The 23,005-nt window shown below is 43.9% G+C and overlaps 1 protein-coding gene across 6 annotated transcripts; it reads left to right on the plus strand.

The window, feature by feature from the left end:
* On the plus strand, positions 1-22,612 carry PRXL2A (peroxiredoxin like 2A). 6 transcript variants are annotated; one of them, XM_074999443.1, is made up of 7 exons: positions 4-138; positions 11,741-11,856; positions 12,283-12,462; positions 14,040-14,134; positions 18,747-18,887; positions 20,075-20,239; positions 22,141-22,612. In XM_074999443.1, the coding sequence occupies exons 3-7, from the start codon at positions 12,285-12,287 to the stop codon at positions 22,249-22,251; spliced, it is 690 nt and encodes a 229-aa protein (XP_074855544.1). In that variant the 5' UTR covers positions 4-138; positions 11,741-11,856; positions 12,283-12,284; the 3' UTR covers positions 22,252-22,612. The 6 variants fall into 6 exon arrangements, with proteins under 6 accessions (XP_074855543.1, XP_074855544.1, XP_074855546.1 ...); XM_074999442.1 differs by lacking the exon at positions 11,741-11,856 and having other exon boundaries at positions 1-138; XM_074999445.1 differs by lacking the exons at positions 4-138; positions 11,741-11,856 and adding an exon at positions 461-479.
* Positions 22,613-23,005: the final 393 nt, after the last annotated feature.

Here is a 23,005-nt window from a genome sequence, read left to right on the forward strand (position 1 = left end):
GCGCCAGGCTGGGGATGCCCCGCCGCGCGGGAGCTGGGCCTGGCTCGCAGGCGCTGGGGAGGGAGGAGCCGCTGGCTGCGGAGCTGACCCTTGTGCACGTGCGCAGCCGCAGCGGGGGAAAGATGCAGCCGGGGCCGTGTGAGTATCTGCGGGGGAGCTCAGGAGCCCCACTCCCTGCAGGGCCGAGCGGGTGCAGACAGCGCACGGCGGGGCCCGGGACGGGCAGGAGGGATCTCCTCTCTCCTGCACTGGCAGCTCCGCCCCGCCCCGCCCCGCCGGAGGCTTTGCGGGCTCCCGGGCGGGGCTTCCCCTGGGCTAAGTGGCGAGGGCCGGGGAGCGTCGGTGGGATCCGGAGAGCTGCTGGACGCCGGTTGATTTCATTCTGTAGCCTCTCAAAGCGGCCCGCCGAGGTGTCGCCGGGGGAGGCTGCCATGTTTGTCACAGGAGCGACTGAGGAACCAGCGCTCGAGATCAATTAGGTGGAGGGAGCAGCAGAGCTGTGTGCAGTAGATAAACCCTTGGTGACCTGAGGTTGTGCTGACAGGCTGCACGGTGCACGTGGGTTGCGTAAGGGGCGGTGGGTTAGTAGCGGTCTCTGCAGTCCACGACGTTGCTAAGCTTCATCTGAGTGACCAGAGGCCTCCTGATAACACAGGCAAGCACCCCAAAGCCTCGGTTTGAGAAAGTATTCCTAGGCCCCTTGGACCACGGAGAGCTCAAGCTCAGAGAGCAAATGATTGTGCCTTATCTCATGTAAGGACTCTAGAAGAACGGGTATTAAACAGGGATCTCCTGAGTTCCAGTCTGGTGCTATCCACACAACATATCTCAGCGAGGTAGAGAGGAGCAATAGCAGCCTGGGGTATAGTTGTGTTCTTGAGTAATTTGGGCATCTGGAACAGGTTAAACCTCTGTAATCTGGCACTTTCTGGTCCCACAACATCCGTGGTTTGGCATAATTTTACTTAGCTGGATGTCCACTTGCCATGAATCAGAGGGGTAGCTGTGTTAGTCCGTATCTGCAAAAAACAACTAGAAGTCCTGTGGCACATTATAGATTAAGTAAGACTGTCAAACCAATTGTTATTCTCTAAGGTGCCACAGGGCTTCTTGTTTTTTTCACTTGTAATGAGTGTGCCCAGTTTCCTGTGGTCCCAAACAGTTTGTTTACAGCCACCCATCCTGGCTCTCAGTATTCTGTGCTGTTGTTTAGCTGTAATTTATCCTTAAATGTCTTCTAAGAGCCTGGTAAAAATGGGAACATTGGTATTACTGCTAGATAAGCTTGACCTCGTGTGATTTGGCAAGTTCTCTGGTTTGGCACGTATCAGGTCCCATGGGTGCCAGATAAGAGAGGTTCAACCTGTAGTAAATTCGTAACTTGCAAGAAACCCAGATCAGATTGCCGAATTTATTTTTTTTTTTTACACCAATAAATGGTGCATGTATGGACATAGATTGTTGGCTGCTAAGTGCTGAGTCTTCAGGAAGGCATTGCCTTAGAAATAGTGACATCTGCAAATATGATGTAGCTTCAGAGTAGAAGCTCTTTCCTTCACTGTGGTTGATGGAGGATGTGGGAGAAGCCTGTTGATATGATTCAGATGCGTGATTGAATAATCAAAGTGTAAGGAGCTATTACGCTTCAATAAAATTGGATTTGGAATTGTCTTCTAGAAAAGTTTAAACCTGTTGGATTGAGAAAGAAAGAGGTAAAGTTAGAACTTGTTTTCCTTTTGATAGTGGCACTGGAGTTCTGTATTAAGGAGCAAAGAACATGAACTTTGAATAATAAATAATTTGTATAGTTCCTTAAATGCCCATGGGACTGTGTGCAACATACGAAAGACACACTCCCCTCTTTGAAGGACTTGTTTCTGTTCCTCTAAGTATTATTGAGGTCAGAATTTGTCCCTTTAGCATCACTTTTGTGTGATTGCAAAACTGATCCCCATTCCTGCTGGTAGAGGTCTGTTAGAGAATGAATTCAAGTCACTTTTGTGATTGGCTGAACTACTTCTGATGCTATAATCCTTTCACCTGCTCATCTCACAGTAGTCTTGAAATCTAACTAGCTATTTTTCCTGGCTGCACCTACACTTATTACTTATTTCCTCTGATCCAGTGGTTCACAATTATTTGCTCTTTTTATTAGCCAATTATATGCTGAATAACAAGACTAATAGAAGGAAAGCAGAGAGATTCTAGACTGGGATAGAGTAATTCCTAATGTGTTGCTAAGATCGAAGATGCTACATACATTTAATGTAAACTGTAACACGGCCTCATCAGAATACTTCCAGTGTGGTGTGTGGTCCCTAAGACCTTGTTTAACATCACCATGTCATTCTGTGTACATGACTCTTACCCATCCCTTGCTACAGGTTGAACCTCGCTAGTCTGGAACTCTTTTGTCTGGCAACACCCGCAATCCAGTGTGATTTTAGTTATCTGGATAACCTCTTGTCATGGGTGCGGCCAAAGTTTCCTGTGATCCTGTAAAGTTAGTTTACAGACATCAGTCTTGGCTCTCGGTGTTCTCTGATGTTTAGCTGTAATTTACCTCTAAAGTCTGTATGTTCTAAGAGCCCAGTAAGCACTGGAAGGGTTGGTAATGCTGCTAGACAATTGTCTGGTCCAGCACCGGTCAGGTCCCAAGGATGCCGGATTGGGGAAGTTCAAGCTGTATTGCTGTTTGCATGTCATCTTCTGTGTCTTGTTGCTCTAAATTGTGAGGGGCTGACTCATGCTGTGAAGAGAGAGCTCCTTGCAATCTAAGTTTCGACAAGAAAATGAGGCCCTAACTTATGCCCCACAAACAATGATAATAGAATATTGCAAAACTACTAACAAAGCTTTTTTCTCCTCTGACAAAAGAAACAGTTGCTAGAACCCTGCATCTGTAGACTGTGCCAAACACTAAAGCAAAGTGTAGAGCAAAGTCCATAAAGGTCAAAAGGCACAGGCAAAAGAATGAAATTTTCATTCGGAACTTGCATTCAGGACAGCTGCTACAGGATTTAAGCAGCAGAAGAAAGTCCCAAGGGTATCTTTTGGGACCAGTGTTTCTGCGCTATTTACAGTTCTGTTGGCTGTGCTGGCACCAGTGCACCAGATTTCAGTTTACAGACACCAGTCTTGGCTCTGCAGTGTACAGAGAATTCCTGCAGCTGTCTATAGTGGAAACCCCTTCAAACTAGGGAGTGGTCATCCAGGGCCTTTTTTAGGGGATCTGGGGCCTGGAACAAACCCCACTCTGCCCCAGGCCCTGCCCCACCCCAGCCCTTTCCCCACCACTCCACCTCTTCCTCCAAGTTCCCACCGTGTACCCTGCTCCTTCTCAAAGCCCCCAACCCCTCTTCTCCCAAGCGATGCCAGGAGCTGGCGAGGTAGAGTGGGGCTGTCACCCATCCCTGCACTGAACAGCCCCATGTCCCCTGAGGCAGGGGGACAGAGTAGAGTGGGGCTGGGTGTGTTCCTGTCAACCCCCACTCTGCCCATTCCCCAAATCCCATTGAAGCACAGGACGCTCCAAAACTCAGGGCAACCGCCACAAATAATCCAATGGACAGGATTGCTTTGCCCACACCACGGATTCAGGTATATCTGGGTGATGTAGCTTTAAACCTATTTGCTTCCATGTCTCTTACAGCTGATGCTTCTGAGATTGTTTTGGATGTTTCACAATGGATACACAGGCTCTCTTCTACGTTTATAAGAAACACATGGGTTCTTTTTCAGGGGAAAAGGCAGTAGGGCTCGATTATTGAAAATACAGCAAGAAAACAGCATTGTCATTTCCTCCCACATGCACCAGTTCTGCTGATGTTATACTTACCAGTCTACAGCTCAGACCAATCTCGTGGCCAGGTAGATTGTGCGTAAGTAGAGAGGCTGGGTTCTGTTAGTTGTGAGCCGATACTTTGCAGAATGGCACCCCAAATCCCATGGCAGAGCACCCCATCTTTGCCCGTCAGGTCTATGGATCCCGCTGTGTTACATTGCAATAAATTATCACTGGAGTGTTTATCTTAGTGTTGTCTCTGTCATTATTCTTAATCAGTATTTCAGACAACTGTCTCTGGGAGTTGCTTTATACTAGTTTCTGTTGCCTGTTATCTCATCTTCAGGGATTACCAGTTCTGCTTACTCATTGAGCATCAGGCATAACGTAGCATCGAGCACAACAGATATTTTGTGATTCGTCTCTCACTTCTTAACCATTGGGATGTTAGTGATGGCTTTCACATTTAACTATACACACATTCTTCACTCATGACCACACAATTTGACTAAGAAATTCAGATCAGATGACATTTTAGAAAGGGTCATATGGTCACTGATGAAATTACAAAAGAATTTTACACAACTTAATTTGTAATGTGGACCAGAAACACAATTTATTTTGTAATGCAGGCATTGAAAACATTGTCATCCTAAGATAAAATAAATAACCATAAAAAGTTTATAGTCTCTTCATGCATCAACTTCAGGGTATGCACTTACTGTTTACCTGATGCATACCTACCCAGAGCACAAGCCGTTCCTTCGTGCTAATCATGAAGGGTGGCTGGCAGGGTGAAACAGAAGCACACAGAATGTATAAGCAAAACATTGTCTGATGAATTATACAAACTATTATCTAATACTTATGCAGACTATATTATCCATCTTTGACCGCTCCAGAACAATTCTTGGATGAGTCATGTTACATTTGATACCTTATGTAACCGTTTCAAGGTGAATTTTGTTACTACATGAGCTTCTGGTTTTAATTGGCATACATTCTGTGCATCTAACAACACAGACAGCGCTTGGCAATAAAGAGATAGCACTTCCACCCTTGGCAATGTTCAAAATGGAGGTTTAAGTGGGTGACAATCCCCTGAAAGTATCATACCAACGATGAATACTTAATTGCATTGCTTGATCTGATATTACAGATCTTTGATGCAGAAGTGCCTGAACTTGGGCAGGAACGCCTTTAGTAATTTGGCTGATTTCCTCATTTATTAAACATCTAGTTATACAGTTCTGTCCAATTAACTTATAAAAAGTAATGAAAATTAATTAGGTTTTTGGTTTCCACCTCAATGTCCTTATCCTTATGTATAGTAGCACTTTGAAGACTAGCAAAGTAGTTTATTAGGTGAGCTTTCGTGGGACAGACCCACTTCTTCAGACCATAGCCAGACCAGAACAGACTCAATATTTAAGACACAGAGAACCAAAAACAGTAAGCAAGGAGGACACTTTCTGAGTCACTATAGGGGCTCGTCTGCATACTTGGCTCAGACTAATTCTTGACCTTCCCCCCCACCCCTCCACTCTCTGATTTGCTCACCTTGATTATCTTTTTCTGATTTGTCCTCCTTGCTTACTGTTTTTGGTTCTCTGTGTCTTAAATATTGAGTCTGTTCTGGTCTGGCTATAGTCTGAAGAAGTGGGTCTGTCCCACGAAAGCTCACCTAATAAAATACTTTGCTAGTCTTTAACGTGCTACTTGACTGCTTTTTGTTTTGATGGTGTATAGACTAGCACGGCTTACTCTCTGTACAGGGAGCTGGAGTTTTTTACAGCCCTACCCCTCAGGGGTTGCATCCCACTCAGCACTGCCCTACATCCCTTCATGCTGCATGTGAATGCAGATGGCAGGCTCCTCTGCACTCCTACCCAGCATGAGTACTGAACTCTCTATTATCCAGAATATTTGATTATCTGGCAACTTCATGGTTCCATGGATGCCGAATATCAAAGAGTTTACTGTACTGGGAAGTAATATACCAGCTCGGGAAGTGGCCACATTAAAAAACAGACTTGTGCTGGGATTTAAAGTTTTCAAGAAATACCTGTTTTGCCGTACAATGGGTTCTAATTCAGCCTCTCAACTCTGATTCAACAATGCAGGCACAACTCTTTTATTATTGTATACCTTAGTTGTGTTGTTATTTCACCTCCTAGTGCAGACCTGGCCTTAATCTCTTTCGTTATCCCTTTCACTGTACCCCACAGGAGAGCCATCCCATCCAGAGGACAAATTGGGGTGCTTTTGTGGGCCCCGTGGCAGCAATCCCAACCATCCTCTGGATGGGATTGTCCCCCATATTGATGATAGGCCACTGGCCCCAGGATAGTGATGTGATTCAATATATGTATGCTTTCAATATATATATGAATTGTCTTATGTGCCAAGCAGTCATGGCAGAATTACCTCCCCCTTTCGCATTTTCCACCAAATGTTATAAGAAGTGCACAGGCTCTTTTTCAGGGGAAAGGGCATCATGCCACATTTATTGAAATGTGAAGAGCAGCATAGACATCTACACACCCCTACACCTTCCAGTCCTGCTGATGTTTGTTATAGTTACCCATCTGTAACTCAGACGAATCTAATGGCCAGTTAGAATGACCTGAGTGAAGGAGTTGGGTTTGGTCAGCCATCTGATGCTTTGCAAGATGGAACCCAAAATCCCATGGCGAAAACACCTCCTCTTTATATTAATTCTTTGCCATTCAAGTCTATGGATCTCACTGTGTCAGCTTGCAATCCATTATTGCTTGATGAGTGTTTGACTTAGTGTTGTTTCCGTCATCATTCTTTGTCAGCATTTCAGATAACTGTATCTGGAAATTGCTCCATGCTGGTTTCTGTGGGCTCTTGTTATCTTGTTTTCAGGGATGCTTGCCTTAACATCAGGGTCATCAGTTCTGCTTACTTATTTAGCAGCGGATGGATGTTGTCTGATTGTCTCTCATTTCTGCTTGACCCCCTAGATGTTCATGATGGTTTTCACACTTATCCTTAACTAAGCACAGGTTCTTCACTCAACATTTTAGAAAGGGCTCTATGTTCGCTGATGAGATTACAAAAGAATTTTATACATCTTAATTTGCAATGCAGACAAGAAGTGGAACTAAATTTGTAATACAGATATAGCAAACGTAATAAAACCTTGTCCTACTAAGATGAAAGAAATGACCACTAGAAATTATAGTCGCTTCATACCTCAACATCAGGATATGCACTTACCAGCTTATCAGATGTGTATCTACCAAAGGCACAAGCCATTCCTTCTGCTACTCATGAAGGGTGGCTGGCAGGGTGAAACAGAAGCATTCAGAATTTTTAAGCAAAACATTATCCTAGTACCGTGGTGTCCAGCACGCTAGCCTCATGTGTCTCTTTGACCTGCTGAGTATGACTAGTTGGCTGGAACAATAAATCCATTTTCACTATGGCTGTTTCTACACCACTAATAAATGGCCTGAAATATGCTAATGAGGCATGGATGTAGATTCCCAGAGCCTCATTAGCATAGGGTCACATGATTTGGAATCCAGAAGAAGCTCTTCCAGACCCCAAAACAGCGTGTAGAGGCACGGCCCCTTCCAGAAGATTCCCCCCAAGGGGTGTGCCTCTACACGCTGTTTTGGAGTCTGGAAGATCCGGACTCCAAATCATGTGACCCTATGGTAATGAGGTGCCAGGAATTTACATCTGCACCTCATTAGCATATTTTGGGCCATTTATTAGCTGTGTAGAAGCAGCCTATAGCACAGTCCTAGATACTATACAGACTATTATCTAATACTGATATGGACTGCACTGTCTAGGTTGTGATATTAATAACAGTTACATTCCTCTTCTGTCCATAAGGGAAATGTTTTTTTTTTTTTCTAAGTGAAAATTTGAGAACCATGTTTTCGCCTGTTTAGTCACATACAAAGGCTCACACGCAAAAAAAGGCTTGCAACTAAATGGCAAAATATAGAACAGCATCTGGCAGGTGAACAAACAAATTAGCTGGACTTGCTCTGCTGTGAGTACAAATATGTCCAAAGATGGTGAGCGGCATACTCCAGACAAAATGTAAAATATGTGGCTGTTGCGTCAGAACCTATGTGATATCTCAAAAAAGGGACAGAGGAGGGAGTTACTGAATGTACTTTTCAAAGAAAAATGTGTCTGTCATGCAGAGCTCACGCATATTAGACATCTTGTCTTTCTCCAATTCTTACAATGGCACCAACAATACCTGTGAACAGACTCTTGTGAAGAGAAGCTTCTGGGCAAAACTGGTAATGTGACATGTACATGTTAGAGGTAATTGTATGATTTTTAGAGAGCCAGTTCTGAAAACATGGTTGTGTATCTTGTTGAACCTTCCTTCCAGTATGGTTACCTTGTTTCCAGGATTACAGATACTGCTTTATCTTTAGAAGGTTAAAAGTAGACTTGAAGAAAACAGGAGAAATGGAGGGAAGAATTTTACTGTTAAAATTCCTTAATAATATTAATAACAGTTCTGCATGAAGTTTCCTTCATTATACCATACAACTGTCTTCTCGGTGCTATGGTGTTCCCTTGGGCTGCCTGTGACATGCCACCTAGGAGAGTAACAATATAACGAAGATGACTCCAACATCTCAGCATCTTCTAAGGAATTCCTTTTAAACAGTCTAATCTCTTGAGCGACAGCTGGTATCTCTTGTAATCAGCCCGCATTTGAATGTGATGAGTACTGCTCAGACATGTTCCAAGCCATGCACTGGCAGTAACACAAAGGGTTCCTTGCTGGAATCCTGCCTGGTACTGCCCACCTAATCTGCTGCCTTTTGAAGGAAGAGCTGAAGGAGGCTGATTAGGACTGGCTGTAGCACATAGAAGCTGTCTGTCTTTTCCCCTGGATCATTCCTGTTTCTCTCCTGGCACAAATGACGTTCAAATGTTAAAGTTGTTTTGTGCGCACATTGGCCACATGGGTTTGGGTGAGTATATCATTTTCAAATGTTTACAGTCTGCTGTTGTGGGATGCTTTGGGTTTTTTACCTGGAAAGATCCTCATGGCTTTGAATAAAAAATCATTCATATTGTGGTGCTCCGGATCACTGTGAAATTTGAAACTGATCTGCGAAAATAGGAGAAGCCATGAAACAGCAGATGAGCAGTCAGACCGCAAGGAGAAGACTATCTCTCACTTGCTGAGCCTTCGAACAGATGTTTCAGGGCTCAAGCTCACCAGTCTGCCAGTGTTTTATTGATCTTGTCAGTTGCTGCTGCACATATGCATTATTTAGTATCCTTCCCAGTTTGTTGATTGCCACTCTGCTGAGCTGAAGCAGGAGTTTCATGTTATTGTGGAGCAAGCTGTTTCTTTCATGTCTCTGGTTACTTGATCATCAGGTTTGCTCTTGGTTTCTCTAGAACAGCCTTTCTGATAACAAAGAAAGAAACCTCAAAATAACCTAGCAGAGCTGAAAAAGTTCTGTCACTTGGTCCACGCTAATGCTGTCCTTTCTGTTGGCATGAAAACTAACTCCATATAGAATTGTAAACTCCAGGTCTTATCTGAAACGTGTAAATCAGCATAGCTCCACTTACACGTGCTAGGGATCTGACTGTGACTTTTTAAAGTGGAGGTGATATGGTGGGGATAGAGTGCTTTGTGGGAAATCTTTCATGGCAAAGTGTAATGTTAAAAATAATCTGTCCCAATCACTGGCAATAATCTGAGGAATCAAGAATTGTACAGTTCTGCTTGGTCTGGCAAGAAAGGAGCTGGTGGGTGATAACCTCCACTTTTTTCATCCGCCACTCGCACACAGGTAATAGTAACACAGGACCAGACAAGGTTCACGCCTAAAGATTAAATTTCTTAACTGATGATAGGAAAAACAGGCTGAATGGAGCAAAGTTCTGGATCTTGGGGGATACCAAGGGACTCTTATCAGCCAAGGCTTTCCTCAGTACTTATTTTAATATCAGGTTACATTACCACAAACAAGCTTTGGCAGTTGGCACTCTGTTAATTTCTTTTCAGAGTTGTACAGACATTTCCAAAATGCATTTGCTGGTCAGGGCCACTTTCAGTAGGTGGTCACTAATTTAAAAATCACTGTTCTGATAAGGAATTCTGTTGAAAAGCTTTAACCTTTAAAAACTGTCAGGCGAAACCAGGGTTGTCCTTGGGTAAAGACTTCTGTGTTGTAGCTGGCCAAGGCTTGCTCCCTTTATGCACTATGTGTAAACAGGCCTTGTCTCCCAGTTGGTATCATTAAATGCAAGATATGTAAGAGGCAGAGGCTGGAGTCTCTTCCTTGATGGAGGCACAAAAAGAACAAAGCAATGATTAAATTCTCCCAAGTCATTTAGCAGTTTTGCCACAAATACTAGCAATTCTGAAATTAGGAGGTTTTACCAGTTGTAACTCAAACTCTTTAGTGAGAGGTGAGGGCTGGTGTCAGGGAATCTCCACCCTCAAAGCACTTTGATGAGTAACAGATGTCATCCAAGCAATATTCCTTCTATACCATTTTCAGTTCATTGGTTGGATTCCACTAATCCCTTCAATGGCAAGTGACTAATATTTTCTTCTGTACAAAGTTCATAAGTGCTGCTCTCTCAGGTTGCATCTACACTATGAGATAAAATCGACTTTAAGGGAGTTAGCTTGACTTCAAAACGTCACTGTCTTCATTGGAAATGTCATTAGCTCAATTTGGTCTGCCCTAATCGATAACAAAATGTCAATATTAATGGATGGGTATAGCATCAATCTCAAGTTTAAAATTTCAAACAAAGGCTAGTGTGGAAGTGTCATGTCTTTCATTTGAATTTATTAGTCTCTACAAGCGTCCCATATGTATCCCACAAAGCTGTGCACTGCACCTGGCTCGCAGCTCCCTGCTACTAGCAGGATCTGGGAAACTGACCAGGACTGCTGCGCTGTCCCTTTCAAAGGTCCTGCAGCTTGGGGAAGTCAGGAAATTGACCAGGGCTGCTGTGCTGTCAGTTTCTCAGGGACCTGGGAAACTTGACAGTGCTGTTGCACCTGACTCCTGGTTCAGAATGTGGGGCTGAGGGAACTCTAGGATAGGTTCCCACAAGGCACTGCTGCAACAGTCCATGTTTGGTGATTTCAGTGTGGAAGCAATATGTTGAATTTGTTGGGAGTCTCTGAGAAGTGAGGATACTCAAAGTGGAATTTAAAAAAAGGCATTATAAAATCAATTTTTAATAAATTCGAATTTATCTTGTAGTGTAGACATAGCCTCTGTGAAACAAGTGCTGCTCTGCACGGTAGCCTGTTCAAGCGTTCTGCCTGTTGGCAGGCGTAAGGATGATGGAGTGCTTGGGGTCCTGCAGGAAGCGTATGTCTAAACTTTAATAAAACTATTTGAGCTAGAGAAAATGACACCAGTGTTTTGGTGAAGTGCAAATAGTTCGTCACACCCTTGGCTGATGCTGGGACTGGCAGTACACTTGTTTGTTTCCATTGCTGCCTTATCTTTTTCAACCAGCCAGGCTAAGGTTAAGTTGTTTGTTCCTGACATGTCTTCATGAGCTGATAACTGTAGCCATCAAGGCTAAATTGCAGAGGCCTTAATGTGCAGGAGGTGCTGTCTGGAGTGTATTTGTAAGGCTGAGTCACGTTCTGTGATCTGCCTCAGTGCTCCTAACTCAGAGAGATGGTCTGTCTCACTCCACAGCTTCAGTGGAGGGTTGAGCCAAGACAGCCCATTGCACTGAACTGTGCATTGATGGTCTGTGATTATTACTCTCATGGACTGTAGCGTATTTGTAAAATCCACTGGACTTTTTTTTAAAAGTATCAGGACCAAAAAAAGACAGGTCCCACTGTAGCCCTAGCAACATGCCTTTGGGGTAAACTGTCTGCCATGTTTTACAATAAGGGCTTCACGTGCTGAGTGGTCCTCTTGTCCTCTTTTGTTACTGTAGTTATGGAGACCCTTTTTCTAACAACCATTCTACACAGTCTGATGAACTGAATACCCCACAGTCTGTATTCTCTTTACCCCTGTGAGACAAGGAAGAAGGAATACCCCATTTTACTGGTGAGGAAATCAGCAGTGGAGAAGAAATTGAACATTGATCTCCTTCATTGTGAGACTATCCTTTTACCTGTGCCGAAGGGCATGAGTCAGAGGTACGCAACCTGTCACCATGGTTACCTTATTTTAGTTTACACAAGTATGTAAGTAAGCAATACTGCACACAGGCTGTTTGCATCTAAATGCATGCCAGAGGAGCTGAATGTAAAATATAAATCTGAAGAGACTTCAAATCTTTTTAGAATGTGTAAAATTAATTTGGCCCCCCACTCGGTTGTGTTTAGGTTTTTATATGGCCCTCCTGTGCAGTAAGGCTGGGTACCACTGGCTGACTCCTCTTCTTATCTTTCCCACCTCTCTCTGCCATCCCTCCCCTTTGGAATCTCTCCAGCAGCTAGAATAATTCCTTCTTCCTCCTCTTATTTCCAGAAATGTCTTCCCAGCCAGACGTGGAGCTATTCACAATGGGGATCTGGTCAGTTGGTCTTGGAGCTGTTGGCGTAGCAGTAACAGGGATACTTCTTGCTAACACAGACTTGTTTCTCACCAAACCGAAGGCAGCCTCATTGGAGTTTTTAGAGACAACAGAGCTGAAGTCTCTAGGAGAAGGTAAGAATTGGATTCTTCTAGAAATCTAAGCTCACATTCTGTCGCAATGGAGTTTATAAAAGTACCTAGGAGGAGTTAATATAGTTAAGACCAGGTTTGAAACCCAAGTTTTCTAGCCAAGTGAGCTGTATTCGGAAGAGTTAGCTGCCCAGGCTAGATCCTATCTACTAGCAGTTCAGGGAGGGAATCAAACCACTCCTGTCTTTCCCTGCTTCTTTAACTGTTGTGGAAAGTAATTGCCTTTTGTTGAGAAGGGGAAGATTGTGTTGGATTGACAAACCTCACTAAAAATATATCTAATTTTGAGGATTGTGGTGTCAAGTAAATGGCTGGCCAATGAAGGATAGTGATACCCTGTTCTTATTTAGCACTCTTCATCCACAGCTGTCAAAGCACTTTAGAAAGCAGATCAGTATTATTATCCCCATTTTACACATAGACAAAGTTGAAGCATTGCAGAGGTGAAGTGACGTGCCTAGAGCCAGCGAGCTGACAGAACCAGGAATAGAGCCAGGTTCCCTGATCCCTATCTAGAGCTCTCCCCAGTAAGCCATGTGGCCTCCTATACAGTTCTGTGGTTCTGTATCATCTTTTGCAGACTTCTCTACCTGCTGACCATTTGTTATGTGAGCAAGGTAATTCTTCTGCCTAACAGTCACACAACTTGTGTTTCCAGTTGATTTGATGCTCATCTCCCAGAGAACACCAGTTTCCAACCTATGTCAGCCATCACATGCCTGATAATAGGAGCAGGAGGGTGAAAACAGTCTAAAAAAAAATATAAAAATTGCAAACCCTTCCCCGCGGCGGTGTGCAGGTTTAGTTCTGTTAATCCATGAAATCTAATCAAAAGCTCAAAACAAGGCGGAGCATTATTTGAGCGTACGAGGTCACATGCAGGAGTCAATTGAGGTGGAAACAGTGTGTGCCTTGTTGGGGTTTTCAGTATCTAATATTAGCTGGAGACAGAATTGAAGTGAAACTGTTGACCTCTAATCAACATGTGCACACAGAGGGACTGAAAGAGGATCTTTTGTGCTTAAATGGGAAGTAACATTGTGGGGTATAAATTATATCCAAAGACAAGGCCTGTTTCTGCACTGCTGACCTTTGACTTTGAGTGGAGCTAAAATGAAACTTATGTAACACAGGGGAGAACAGGAGCCTGAAAATGAGAGGTGTTGAAGCGTGTGGCACAAACTAATGGGTTGCTGTTTGTGCAATAGCTCTTGTTTCTGAATATAAGCAATATTATTCAAGGTAGGTACACAAATAATACATACAACTGGTGGTTAAAGCCAGGGATGGAATGTTAGGATGTTTGGCAGAGCTGGGAACTTGACTCCCATGTGCAAAACAAGAGATGGCATTCAGGGATCTTGATCAAACTGATATTTCAAATGGATTTTTTGAAATATTTAGTTGTAATTTAAATACAATTTGATATCCTTCCCCCCTCTCTTGAATAACATATAAGCTCATGGAAAGTTGAACTGGGAATTTTTCATCCTGCTTTGGGTTGTTCATCTGAAGTCCTAGTTTTGTAAATAGATGCCATAATTTGTGCCATTTCTCAGCAGAAGAAAGAACATTCAGGGCAGGTGAGCTGTGGAAGAAGAATGGTGCTGTGATCATGGCTGTGCGGAGACCTGGATGCTTTTTGTGCAGAGAGGTACTCTCAGTGATTTGTGAGTTAATTCATGGAGAGTTTGGTTCTAGTTATGTGCAGACCTGTCCTGCCCACTGGGGCCCAGGGTGGCCCAGGGGATTATGGGAACTGTGGGGAGCTGAGTGACCCAGTCCCAGCCTGCTCTGCTCCCCACCCCCCGAGCAATGCAGCAGCAAGGCAAGGGAATGGATCAGGCTGGAGCTGGGTGGTTCCACTTCTAACCATTGTAGTAAATGTGGTGAGGAGAGTAGGGGGATGACCCCTGTGGTGATTGCCAGCCCCCCAGCAATGCCCCAGGTTATGTCGCTCAAGGAGGGTGCTTGGGGGAGGAGGAGGGGATGGGAAGAGGAAGGCGGGGTGGAGCAGGGTGGGGGCAGGAAGAGGCAGGCCTGGGGCAGAGGGAGGGGGTTGTCCTGGACCCCACATCCCACAAAGGATGGCATTGTTTATGGGTCTTCATGTTAGATGTAGCCAGGGAGCACTCAGCTAAAACATGAGTTTTGCATATCTGAAATCCTGTTTCTACTCCCAGATTTGCTCCCAAGTAAACATGAGCCTTGTTCTATCTCTGTCCCCACTTGTCACTATTGTGGGCTAGATTGTCAGATGGTATAACTCAGCATACATCGTTTGGCTAGGATGGGCTTATGCTGATCCACACTGCATGAGAATTTAGCCATACAAATCCTACTTAAACTTGGCTAGGTGGGCAGTCTGTGGTGAAGAGAAGCCCAGAAATGGGTGAGCCTGAATCTCCCTGGTACAGCTCATTGACAAAATAGCCTTGGAAAACACAGAAACACATATCCTCAGTTTGCTCCAGTCAGTGCTTGGTTTTCTGGACATTAAAGCCATCCTTTTGAAGGAAGGAAGGAACAGCCAGCTGTTCCCACATCTGTTGTTACCCCGGTTTGCCCAGTACTCTGCTGCATGCAAAACCTCCTTTGTATTTTGGTCGCTTATTAAGATGTTTCCACCAGAACAATTACGTAGTTACTCACCTGTTAATAAAAAAGAGCAATTAGGCTAGCAACCACTTAATTATAAGGTGTGCTTAATCCCTACACTGTATAATATTAGAAAGCATGGTATGCTTCTATGAAGTTAGTTCTCCTGGAAAAAGAGACACTGAAACACTGTGCTTACAGAACAGGTAGCGTGCAGGCAAGAGCAGAGGAAGCTCCAACCCCCTCACGGCCATTGCCACACCAGTGAAGCTCAGTTCTGACCTGGAGAGGGGCCACCATTGGGGGTGCCACACCCCTTGTTGCCCTGCAGAGGGGAGATTTTCAGAAATATAAAGGGACAGTAAGGGACCCATCTTCTGCTGACTTGTGCCTTTAAGAGTCTGTTCCTTAATCTTGGCCCTGTCTGCTGAGTTTACCAAGCTAGATTTCAGAAGTATAGTTGAACCTCTTCCATCTGGCAGCCAGGCTATAAACATGGAAATATACCTACCTCATAGAGCTGGAAGTGACCTTGAGAAGTCCTTGAGTCCTGTCCCTTGCCTTCATGGCAGGACCTGTCACTATCCTTGACAAGCTTTTTCTTTTAAATCTAACCTGTCCCAAAACCTTGAAAGGCCCCCTCAAGGACTGAACTCACCAGCTGGGATTTACAAGGCCAATGCTCTAACCACTAAGATATCCCTCCCCCCACCTATGTGGCAGTAAAGAATTTGCCAGACCGGGGAGGGTGTTGTGGGGTCTGGGGGTGAAAGCAGGTAGGACACTTATCTGGCACCCCACTCCCAGAGGTATGTATGGCTCCATCTCCCCGGCTTCTCCCAAGCACCACCCCCCGCTGTTATGGGAGTGGTGGGGAACAGCCTTGGGGAAAGTGCGTTGCTGTGATTCCATTTCCCCAGCTGGGAGGAGGGGCACAGAGCCGCTCCCTTCTCTGTACCAGCGGTGTTCTGGAGGATGGAGGTTCAACTGTAGTGGTGGTATTGTGCAGAAGAGACGTGGCTGCTTGTCTTTTGCATAAGGATTAGGTCTAAGGTTGGCCATGTGCTTCTCTCAGGTCCCAAGATGTGGGCCATCACAGGGCAACAGCGTGTATTGACGCCATGGGCTTCCTCTCCTGAGGAGGTCACCCACAAATCCATTGCAGTTAGAACTCTGAGAATCAGGCCATGTGGCCTGGGAGTAGAGTTGAGCCAGTGACTTAGAGGGGTAAAAACTCTGTGTGTCACCATGTAACCCCTCACTGTCCAGTCCCTTGACAGTAAGCAGTCAACACTGTCATCAAATGTTCGCATTTAACCAAGTTTTGATATGACTCTTAAAAATATCTGTGTAAAGGTGAGTGGGGAGGGAGGGAGACAGGTTGCCAGTGGAGGAAGAAAGGTCTGTGATCTGAGAGAAGCCCACTGTCAGGCTCTTGCTACTTTGCGGTTGTGACACCAGCAGTGGGGAGGTTCTTGCCTCTGAGAGGGACATGGAAGAGAAAAACGCTGTTTAAGCATTGGTTTGGCTGATGGCTATACTGTGGATTAAGTGGGCAAAAAGGCCATGGGTGTGCTGAATGCCATAGGCTCTGCTGAAGAGGTTCACTGTGCCTTAAGTAAGGGGTGAAGTGTGGCTGAGCAAACCAGGGAGGGGACTGTGATGGACTGACTTGTCCCACTGGCTACTCCCTGTTTGCTCTGGGTGGATGTTTCTGCTGCACACCTGGTTTGCCAACTGGCAGGGAAGGGCCAGTCTCCCGCACCCGCCCAGCACGAGAAAGGGAATTTCCACTGTTCAGTCTGCTCTCCATCTCCCAGACTGACTGGGTACATATCCTGCCTCAGGGACTTAAGAGGTTGGTTGTCTTGCGTGGGCACTGTTGCTAAGATCAGGGCACAACTGTATTAGTCTTTGATATGAGTTAAAGAAGCCAGGCAGACTCTCACTTCTTTACCTACCTCTGTTCCTCACACCTCTGTGCCTAGGGCTCCCCAAGCTTACGGAGTGGGTAATGGTTGTGAGTTCCTGATCATGGGGTAGCGCTTTGTTTTCACAAGTAATACTGTAGGGATGGTCTGCAGCTTTCTCTTTCAGAATCTTCCATAATTATCATGGAGTAGAGAGGTGGGTTTCTTTCAAATGAGTGGCGGTTGGCACAGGCTGTGTTGTGTTGTGTTGTGTTGTGTTGTGTTGGGATTTTGCTTAGTTGTTAGAGAGAGTCCAAGAATTTGGTTTTGGGAGAGCACCAAAGATTTAACAGGACTTTGCAAACAGGTGGTGTGGGGAAGAGAGCAGGGTGAGTCCAATGAGTCTTTCCATCATTCCCTGGCGGACATGTTCAAAAATGGGAGTATTAAGTGTGCCTCCCATTCCCTACTCACCTATCTGTCATGGGGCTGATTCACCCTGATTCATTTCTTCTCTTTATCTCCCCTGAGCTTTCTGTCTCAGGATTGGGAGTAGCATATTGGAGCTCTGCCTTTACCAATACAGACTAACTTTGGCCTGTTGATGTCTGCCTTGTATTGGCTTTGAGTTCTGCCATCTGTCTTCCCCTAAGTGGTCTGCTTGGAACTCTTGATATTTTCCCTAAATGGCGGCAACAATTCCTTGAGTCAAGGCACTTCAGTCAGTTTTCCTCATAAACTGGTTGAAAGCAGAGGGTGCCCTTTAAGGCAGTAAGTCTTGTGTCAGAGTTATTTTGCACAGCAAAGGCCATAGGCCATATCTTCCCTTCAGAGGCCCAAACCCCTCTCAGCCACTGTCTCTTTCTTGGTCCCACTTTTTCTCCACTGGAGCCTGCATTGGAGGCTCGGAAATGTTGGAGCAAATAGGGTGGAAAACCCATAGGTAGGCTGGTGTTGCTGCTGCTACCACGTTGCCTGGAACATGTGAAGTAGCATAACTGCTGGCGTCGTGAAGGTGCAAAGAGAGGAAACACAGTTCCATGGTTGCACTAGAAGAAATAACTCTCCCCTTTCTTCCTGGTGCAATAAGAGCTGCATAGCACACTTTGATCTACACACAGCACACAAAGGGCACATCAATGCCTATTCACCATTTTGTGGATGGAGAAACTGAGGCACAGAGCTGTAACGTGACTTGCCAGCACTGGCTTGTACCTTCCCTCTGAGTCTTCTCTTTTCTAAACAAGCCCAATTCTTTGTCTTCCCACATAGCTCAGATTCTCAAGACCTTTAATAATTCTTGAATAGTGACAGAGAGAGAGCCATGTTAGTTTGTAAGCTATCAAAACAAAAAAGCAGTCAAGTAGCACTTTAAAGACTAACAAAATAATTTATTAGGTGCTGAGCTTTCGTGGGACAGATCTGAAGAAGTGGATCTGTCCCACGAAAGCTCAGCACCTAATACATTATTTTGTTAGTCTTTAAAGTACTACTTGAGTGCTTTTTTTGTTTCAATAATTCTTGTTGCTCTTCTCTGAATCTTCTACAATTTCTCGCACGTTTTTTGAAATGTGGTGCTCAGAACCGGTATCTGTGCCAAAAGAAGGCCATGGAATGGAACTCAATTATATGCTCTGTTGATTACAGTTAATTACATCCACTTTGCACCTCTAACCACCATTACCTAAGTGGCTGCATTCTGTATGTCCAGACTTTCATCCAGAGGCTAAACCCAAGGTCACGCTCATTGTCTTCTAGGAGGCTGCTGAGCTTTCCTCTCTCAAACCTCAGCTTGACCAGCTTGGAGTCCCCCTTTATGCTGTCGTGAAAGAACAGATTGGGACTGAAGTGGAGGATTTTCAGCAATATTTCAAAGGGGAAATATTTCTGGATGAAAAGGTATGTTTGTACTGCACTGCTTGTTCCACACAAGACTTGTGCGTGAGTTCTAGCTTGAGTCAGTATCTATATCCACCAGCCCTTTTTAGGCAATCTGCATAGAGTGGCTGAAATGGAGTTTGGGTGTCTGGAAACTGATTTAATAGTTCTTTGTAGCTTAAGAAGTTAATCGGCTTAGATTGTCATATATGTGTGTGTGTGTTTTGTTCAGTTTACAAGCTAAGCTGTCTGTGTTCTGTGTACTGTTAACATGTTCTTGCATGGTTCCCCCCCCATGCACCTAAGCAAACAGTAAGATCAGCCAACTACTTTTCTCTTTTTTTTTTTTTTTTGCTTAATCTTTTTTTGCTTTGTCCAATAATCATTGTGGTATTAAAACCAAGGACTATAAAAAATAAAATAGAAGGGTGTGGGAAGTTCATTAGCTGCTGTGCAGCATTCAGAGAACAAATAATGGTAGTAACATCATTGCTTGTTGCTATGTTTACTGAAAACTTATGCTGTTGCCAACCCTGGGAGTTCAAAAATCATGTGTCACACCCTCAAAATCCTGAGGGGAATTAAGAAATCATGGTCTATGGTTCTTTTATTTGCCCTTTGTTGTTTTTGGACTTTTTGGGGTCATATCATCCAGCTTATTACCTCTCCAACTTTGAGGGTTAGGAACAGAATCATGAGGAAAGTTCAACTTCTTTCAATTGCACAATTCCAAGAGCAAGGATTTAAAGATAAACAATTAATGCCTTGTGCATGGAGATAAAATGGTGGGAGGTAGTAACCCTGTCCCTTTTCTCCAGGGCATAAAAAAAAGCCAAGCTTTGCCAGAGGGAGATCTGCCCACTAGTTCAAAACAAACCCCTTCTTTCTAAAACACACTGCTGCTCTGAGCAGTCAGGATGTCCAGGAAGTGAATGCAGTGGGTTGATCGGGTCCATAAATCCAGAAGGGCAATGACAAAACAACTGGCCACTGCTGATTGTGTTTAAAGTAGGTGACCTCTTACTGGTTTAAAGGAACTTCTGTCTTGGTAAGATTACTAAGAGCATACTTCCGTTCCATATACCCAAATATTAATGGTTAGAAACCTTTCTGGCTGCAGAGGCTGTCTGGCTGCCTTAATTACAGTTAGGGAAATCTCCTGATGTGCTTGTTCTTTGTGTTTTTTGAGTTTTCGTTCTCTCCTGCAGAAAAAGTTTTATGGTCCTCATAAGCGAAAAATGCTGCTGATGGGTTTTATCCGCCTAGGAGTCTGGCAGAACTTCTTTCGTGCTTGGAAAAACGGTTACAGTGGTAACCTGGAAGGAGAAGGGTTCATTCTGGGAGGCGTGTATGTGATTGGTGCTGGGAAGCAGGTACTGTGTGACTTTGGGGAGGTTTTTTCTTCCATCCTGTTTCTCGTTAGTTTTCTCTGTCCCCCTGTGAGAGTCCAAAAGACCTCCTGTTTTAGCCACTTCCTCTTAGACCCACATGACAAGGCCATAGACACTAATTTCTGCCATGCACTGTTCTAGTTGTGGGCCTGGGACATCCCTTGTCTTAGGCAATGACATTCACAGAACACAGATACACATGCACTTGTATCAGCTGGCCTGCCCTTGAAAACACATCTCTTACAATCGCCTCCAAATGTTTTTGACACTTACCCACTAAGGAGGTTTTCCATATGCTGCTCTCCACTTAAGAGCTCCTGTCTTCTTAAAAATTACATTTCATAGCTCACATAAAGTTCTGCTCAACCGATGGATGTGCACCTTGTAATGACAGAGTCGTGGGCCATGTCAAGGAGGATTGGGGTTTTTTTGTTCTGTGTTTTTGCTTTTCACCTGTGTGTGGCCCCCAACTGATTTTGCTGTGGGTCAGTGACTTCCAACCCAAAATGGTTTTTCAACCCTGCCATAAATAAAGACAATGTGGAATCCTTTTGTTTTGGACATAAATTGATATTTTACTTGATTTAAAATGAAGTTTGGCAAACTAACATGATATATGCAATAAGATCTAAATATACCCGCTTCATGTGTTATAGCAGTGTATTTATTATGCTCCAGTAGCTTAATGTGAATAATTTAGCATTTAAAGTAGTTAGAGATAAGCAAACACATTTTGTCATTGTGAGTTGTTGGCTGGTGGTCTGTAGAAAGGTTTATGTTGAACGGGGTGGGCTATAGGCCAAAAAGTTGGAGAACCACTGTCCTAAAGTCTTACTTTATAGTATATAAGCGATGGACTTAACTTACAGCAAAGGAAGCTTAAGTTGGACATTAGGAAAAACTTCCTAACTATCAAAGTGTTTAAGCACTGAAATAAATTGCCTAGAGAGTTGTGGAATCGCCATCATTGGAGATATTTAAGAGCAGGTTACATAAACATCTGTCAGGGATGATCTAGATAGAATGATGGTGCTTGGTATTGCCACGAGTGCAGAGGACTGGACTTGATGACTTCTCGAGGTCCCTTCCAGTTCTGGTATTCTATGATCTTTTTTAAAAAATGGAGATAAACATACAGCAGATATAAATTGTGATTATAAAATAGGAAAAAGCTTGTGCTTAAATGTTCAAAGGTAGCATCTCAGCACTTTCTAAAATTCAGGCCGTCCTTTTAATTGTCTCAAGTTGGGCATCCAAAAACATCACTAGTCATCTTTGGAGATTGAATCCTTGGTAATTAATGCTGTCAGGAAACACTTACTTGTTCAATAATTTCACAGCTCGTCAAAGCAAGATTTAGAAGCGGGGAGGAGTAGGTATCTATTTTGAAGGTGGCAAAGAGTAGGTGCTACCACTGTAAAAATAATTTATGGAAAGTACATAACAAACATACATATACACAGTCAGTTGTCTGTTTTTAGCTATCTCCATGCATTATGGGAACTTCTAATTTGTACATGTAACTACACGGTTTAGAGTTTACTAGTGCTCCCGTGGCCTTGAGCATGTTACTTGAAATTTGCACTAATCTTCCTGAGATGGAAGCATAAATGTACTGTAAGAAATGTTTATAGGGAAAAGCCACAACATATATCCTTGCATAATACCTGCCCTAACATCGATGGTAAGAGGGAAAAGTCATGTATTTGCTTGATTGACTTTATTAATCCTGTATCTGAGCAATTGGATCATATCTTCTTTCCCTCCTTGCTTTTTATTCAGCTAGAAAGTGAAAAATAACATTTTGAGTTCCTAAATGGTGCAGTCATTTTAAATGTGCAAAGGAATCACTGCACTTTTTTTTTTCCTTTTCCTCTCACTAGGGTGTTCTCTTGGAGCACCGAGAGAGAGAATTTGGAGACAAAGTGAGCCTTCAGTCTGTCCTTGAAGCTGCTGAGAAGATAAAACCACTAGCTGCTGATGCCGAAAAATAATTACACATGTTCAGTCTTGGCTGGAAAATGTAGAACATGTCTGTATGCAAACATGCAGTATAATTGCTTTCTTTTAGGCTATTCAGTAACAGCTCAGCCAGAGGAGTCTCTCTGAAATTAGTCAACAAATGGACAACCTCTCTGACGTAGCTGAATTGTTTGCGCTCTGTAGCCCCTCAGACGCCTGCTGTTTCTACTAGTCTTTCCTCTTACTGTGCTAATGAAAGGCTGGGCCTAAAATCTTCAGGCATCACCTAGATGGATCCAGCTAGAGCCAGAAAAGGTCAGAGTATCTGGGTGTCTGGAGAGCAGGACATTGCTAGGTGAGGTTGAAAGATAATAAAAATTCATGTGAATGTAATGTCTTTGTTTTCAAATTTCAATACAATATTTAAAAGCCTCTGCATGGATAGGAGATGCAACCTTTCCTGGCCTTTCTGTTTTCTCTGAGACACATATCTGATTGCTACAGTTTTTACACGTGGGGTCCAATTCCATCCCCTTTGAATCTAGTGGTAATTCTGCCATTGGCTTTGGCTGGAGAAAGATCCCGCCTCTTATGCTTCATATTCTGCTTTGTAAAAGAAATTGAAAGTCAGCATCAGGCGTATTTAAAAGGTCGTGATAACCACACAGTGGGATGTGCCTATTAATAAGTGAAATAAGGACCCTAAATGTGGCAATGAACAAAAAGTGCATGTCAGATAGCAAGAATGAAACATGTCAAAAGGTGACAGAGCTTCTGGTATGCTCT

The sequence above is a fragment of the Carettochelys insculpta genome, chromosome 7 (genome assembly GCF_033958435.1).
Source record: "Carettochelys insculpta isolate YL-2023 chromosome 7, ASM3395843v1, whole genome shotgun sequence".
Taxonomy (NCBI): domain Eukaryota; kingdom Metazoa; phylum Chordata; order Testudines; family Carettochelyidae; genus Carettochelys; species Carettochelys insculpta.

What these genes read in the sequence shown, in the direction of transcription:
- PRXL2A (XM_074999440.1), top strand. Translation starts at nt 8,727, where the DNA reads ATGTTAAAGTTGTTTTGTGCGCACATTGGCCACATGGGTTTGG. An exon ending in CATTGGCCACATGGGTTTGG is followed by an intron (nt 8,770 to 12,282) that starts GTGAGTATATCA and finishes TCTTATTTCCAG; the next exon opens with AAATGTCTTCCCAGCCAGAC. An exon ending in GCTGAAGTCTCTAGGAGAAG is followed by an intron (nt 12,463 to 14,039) that starts GTAAGAATTGGA and finishes GCCATTTCTCAG; the next exon opens with CAGAAGAAAGAACATTCAGG.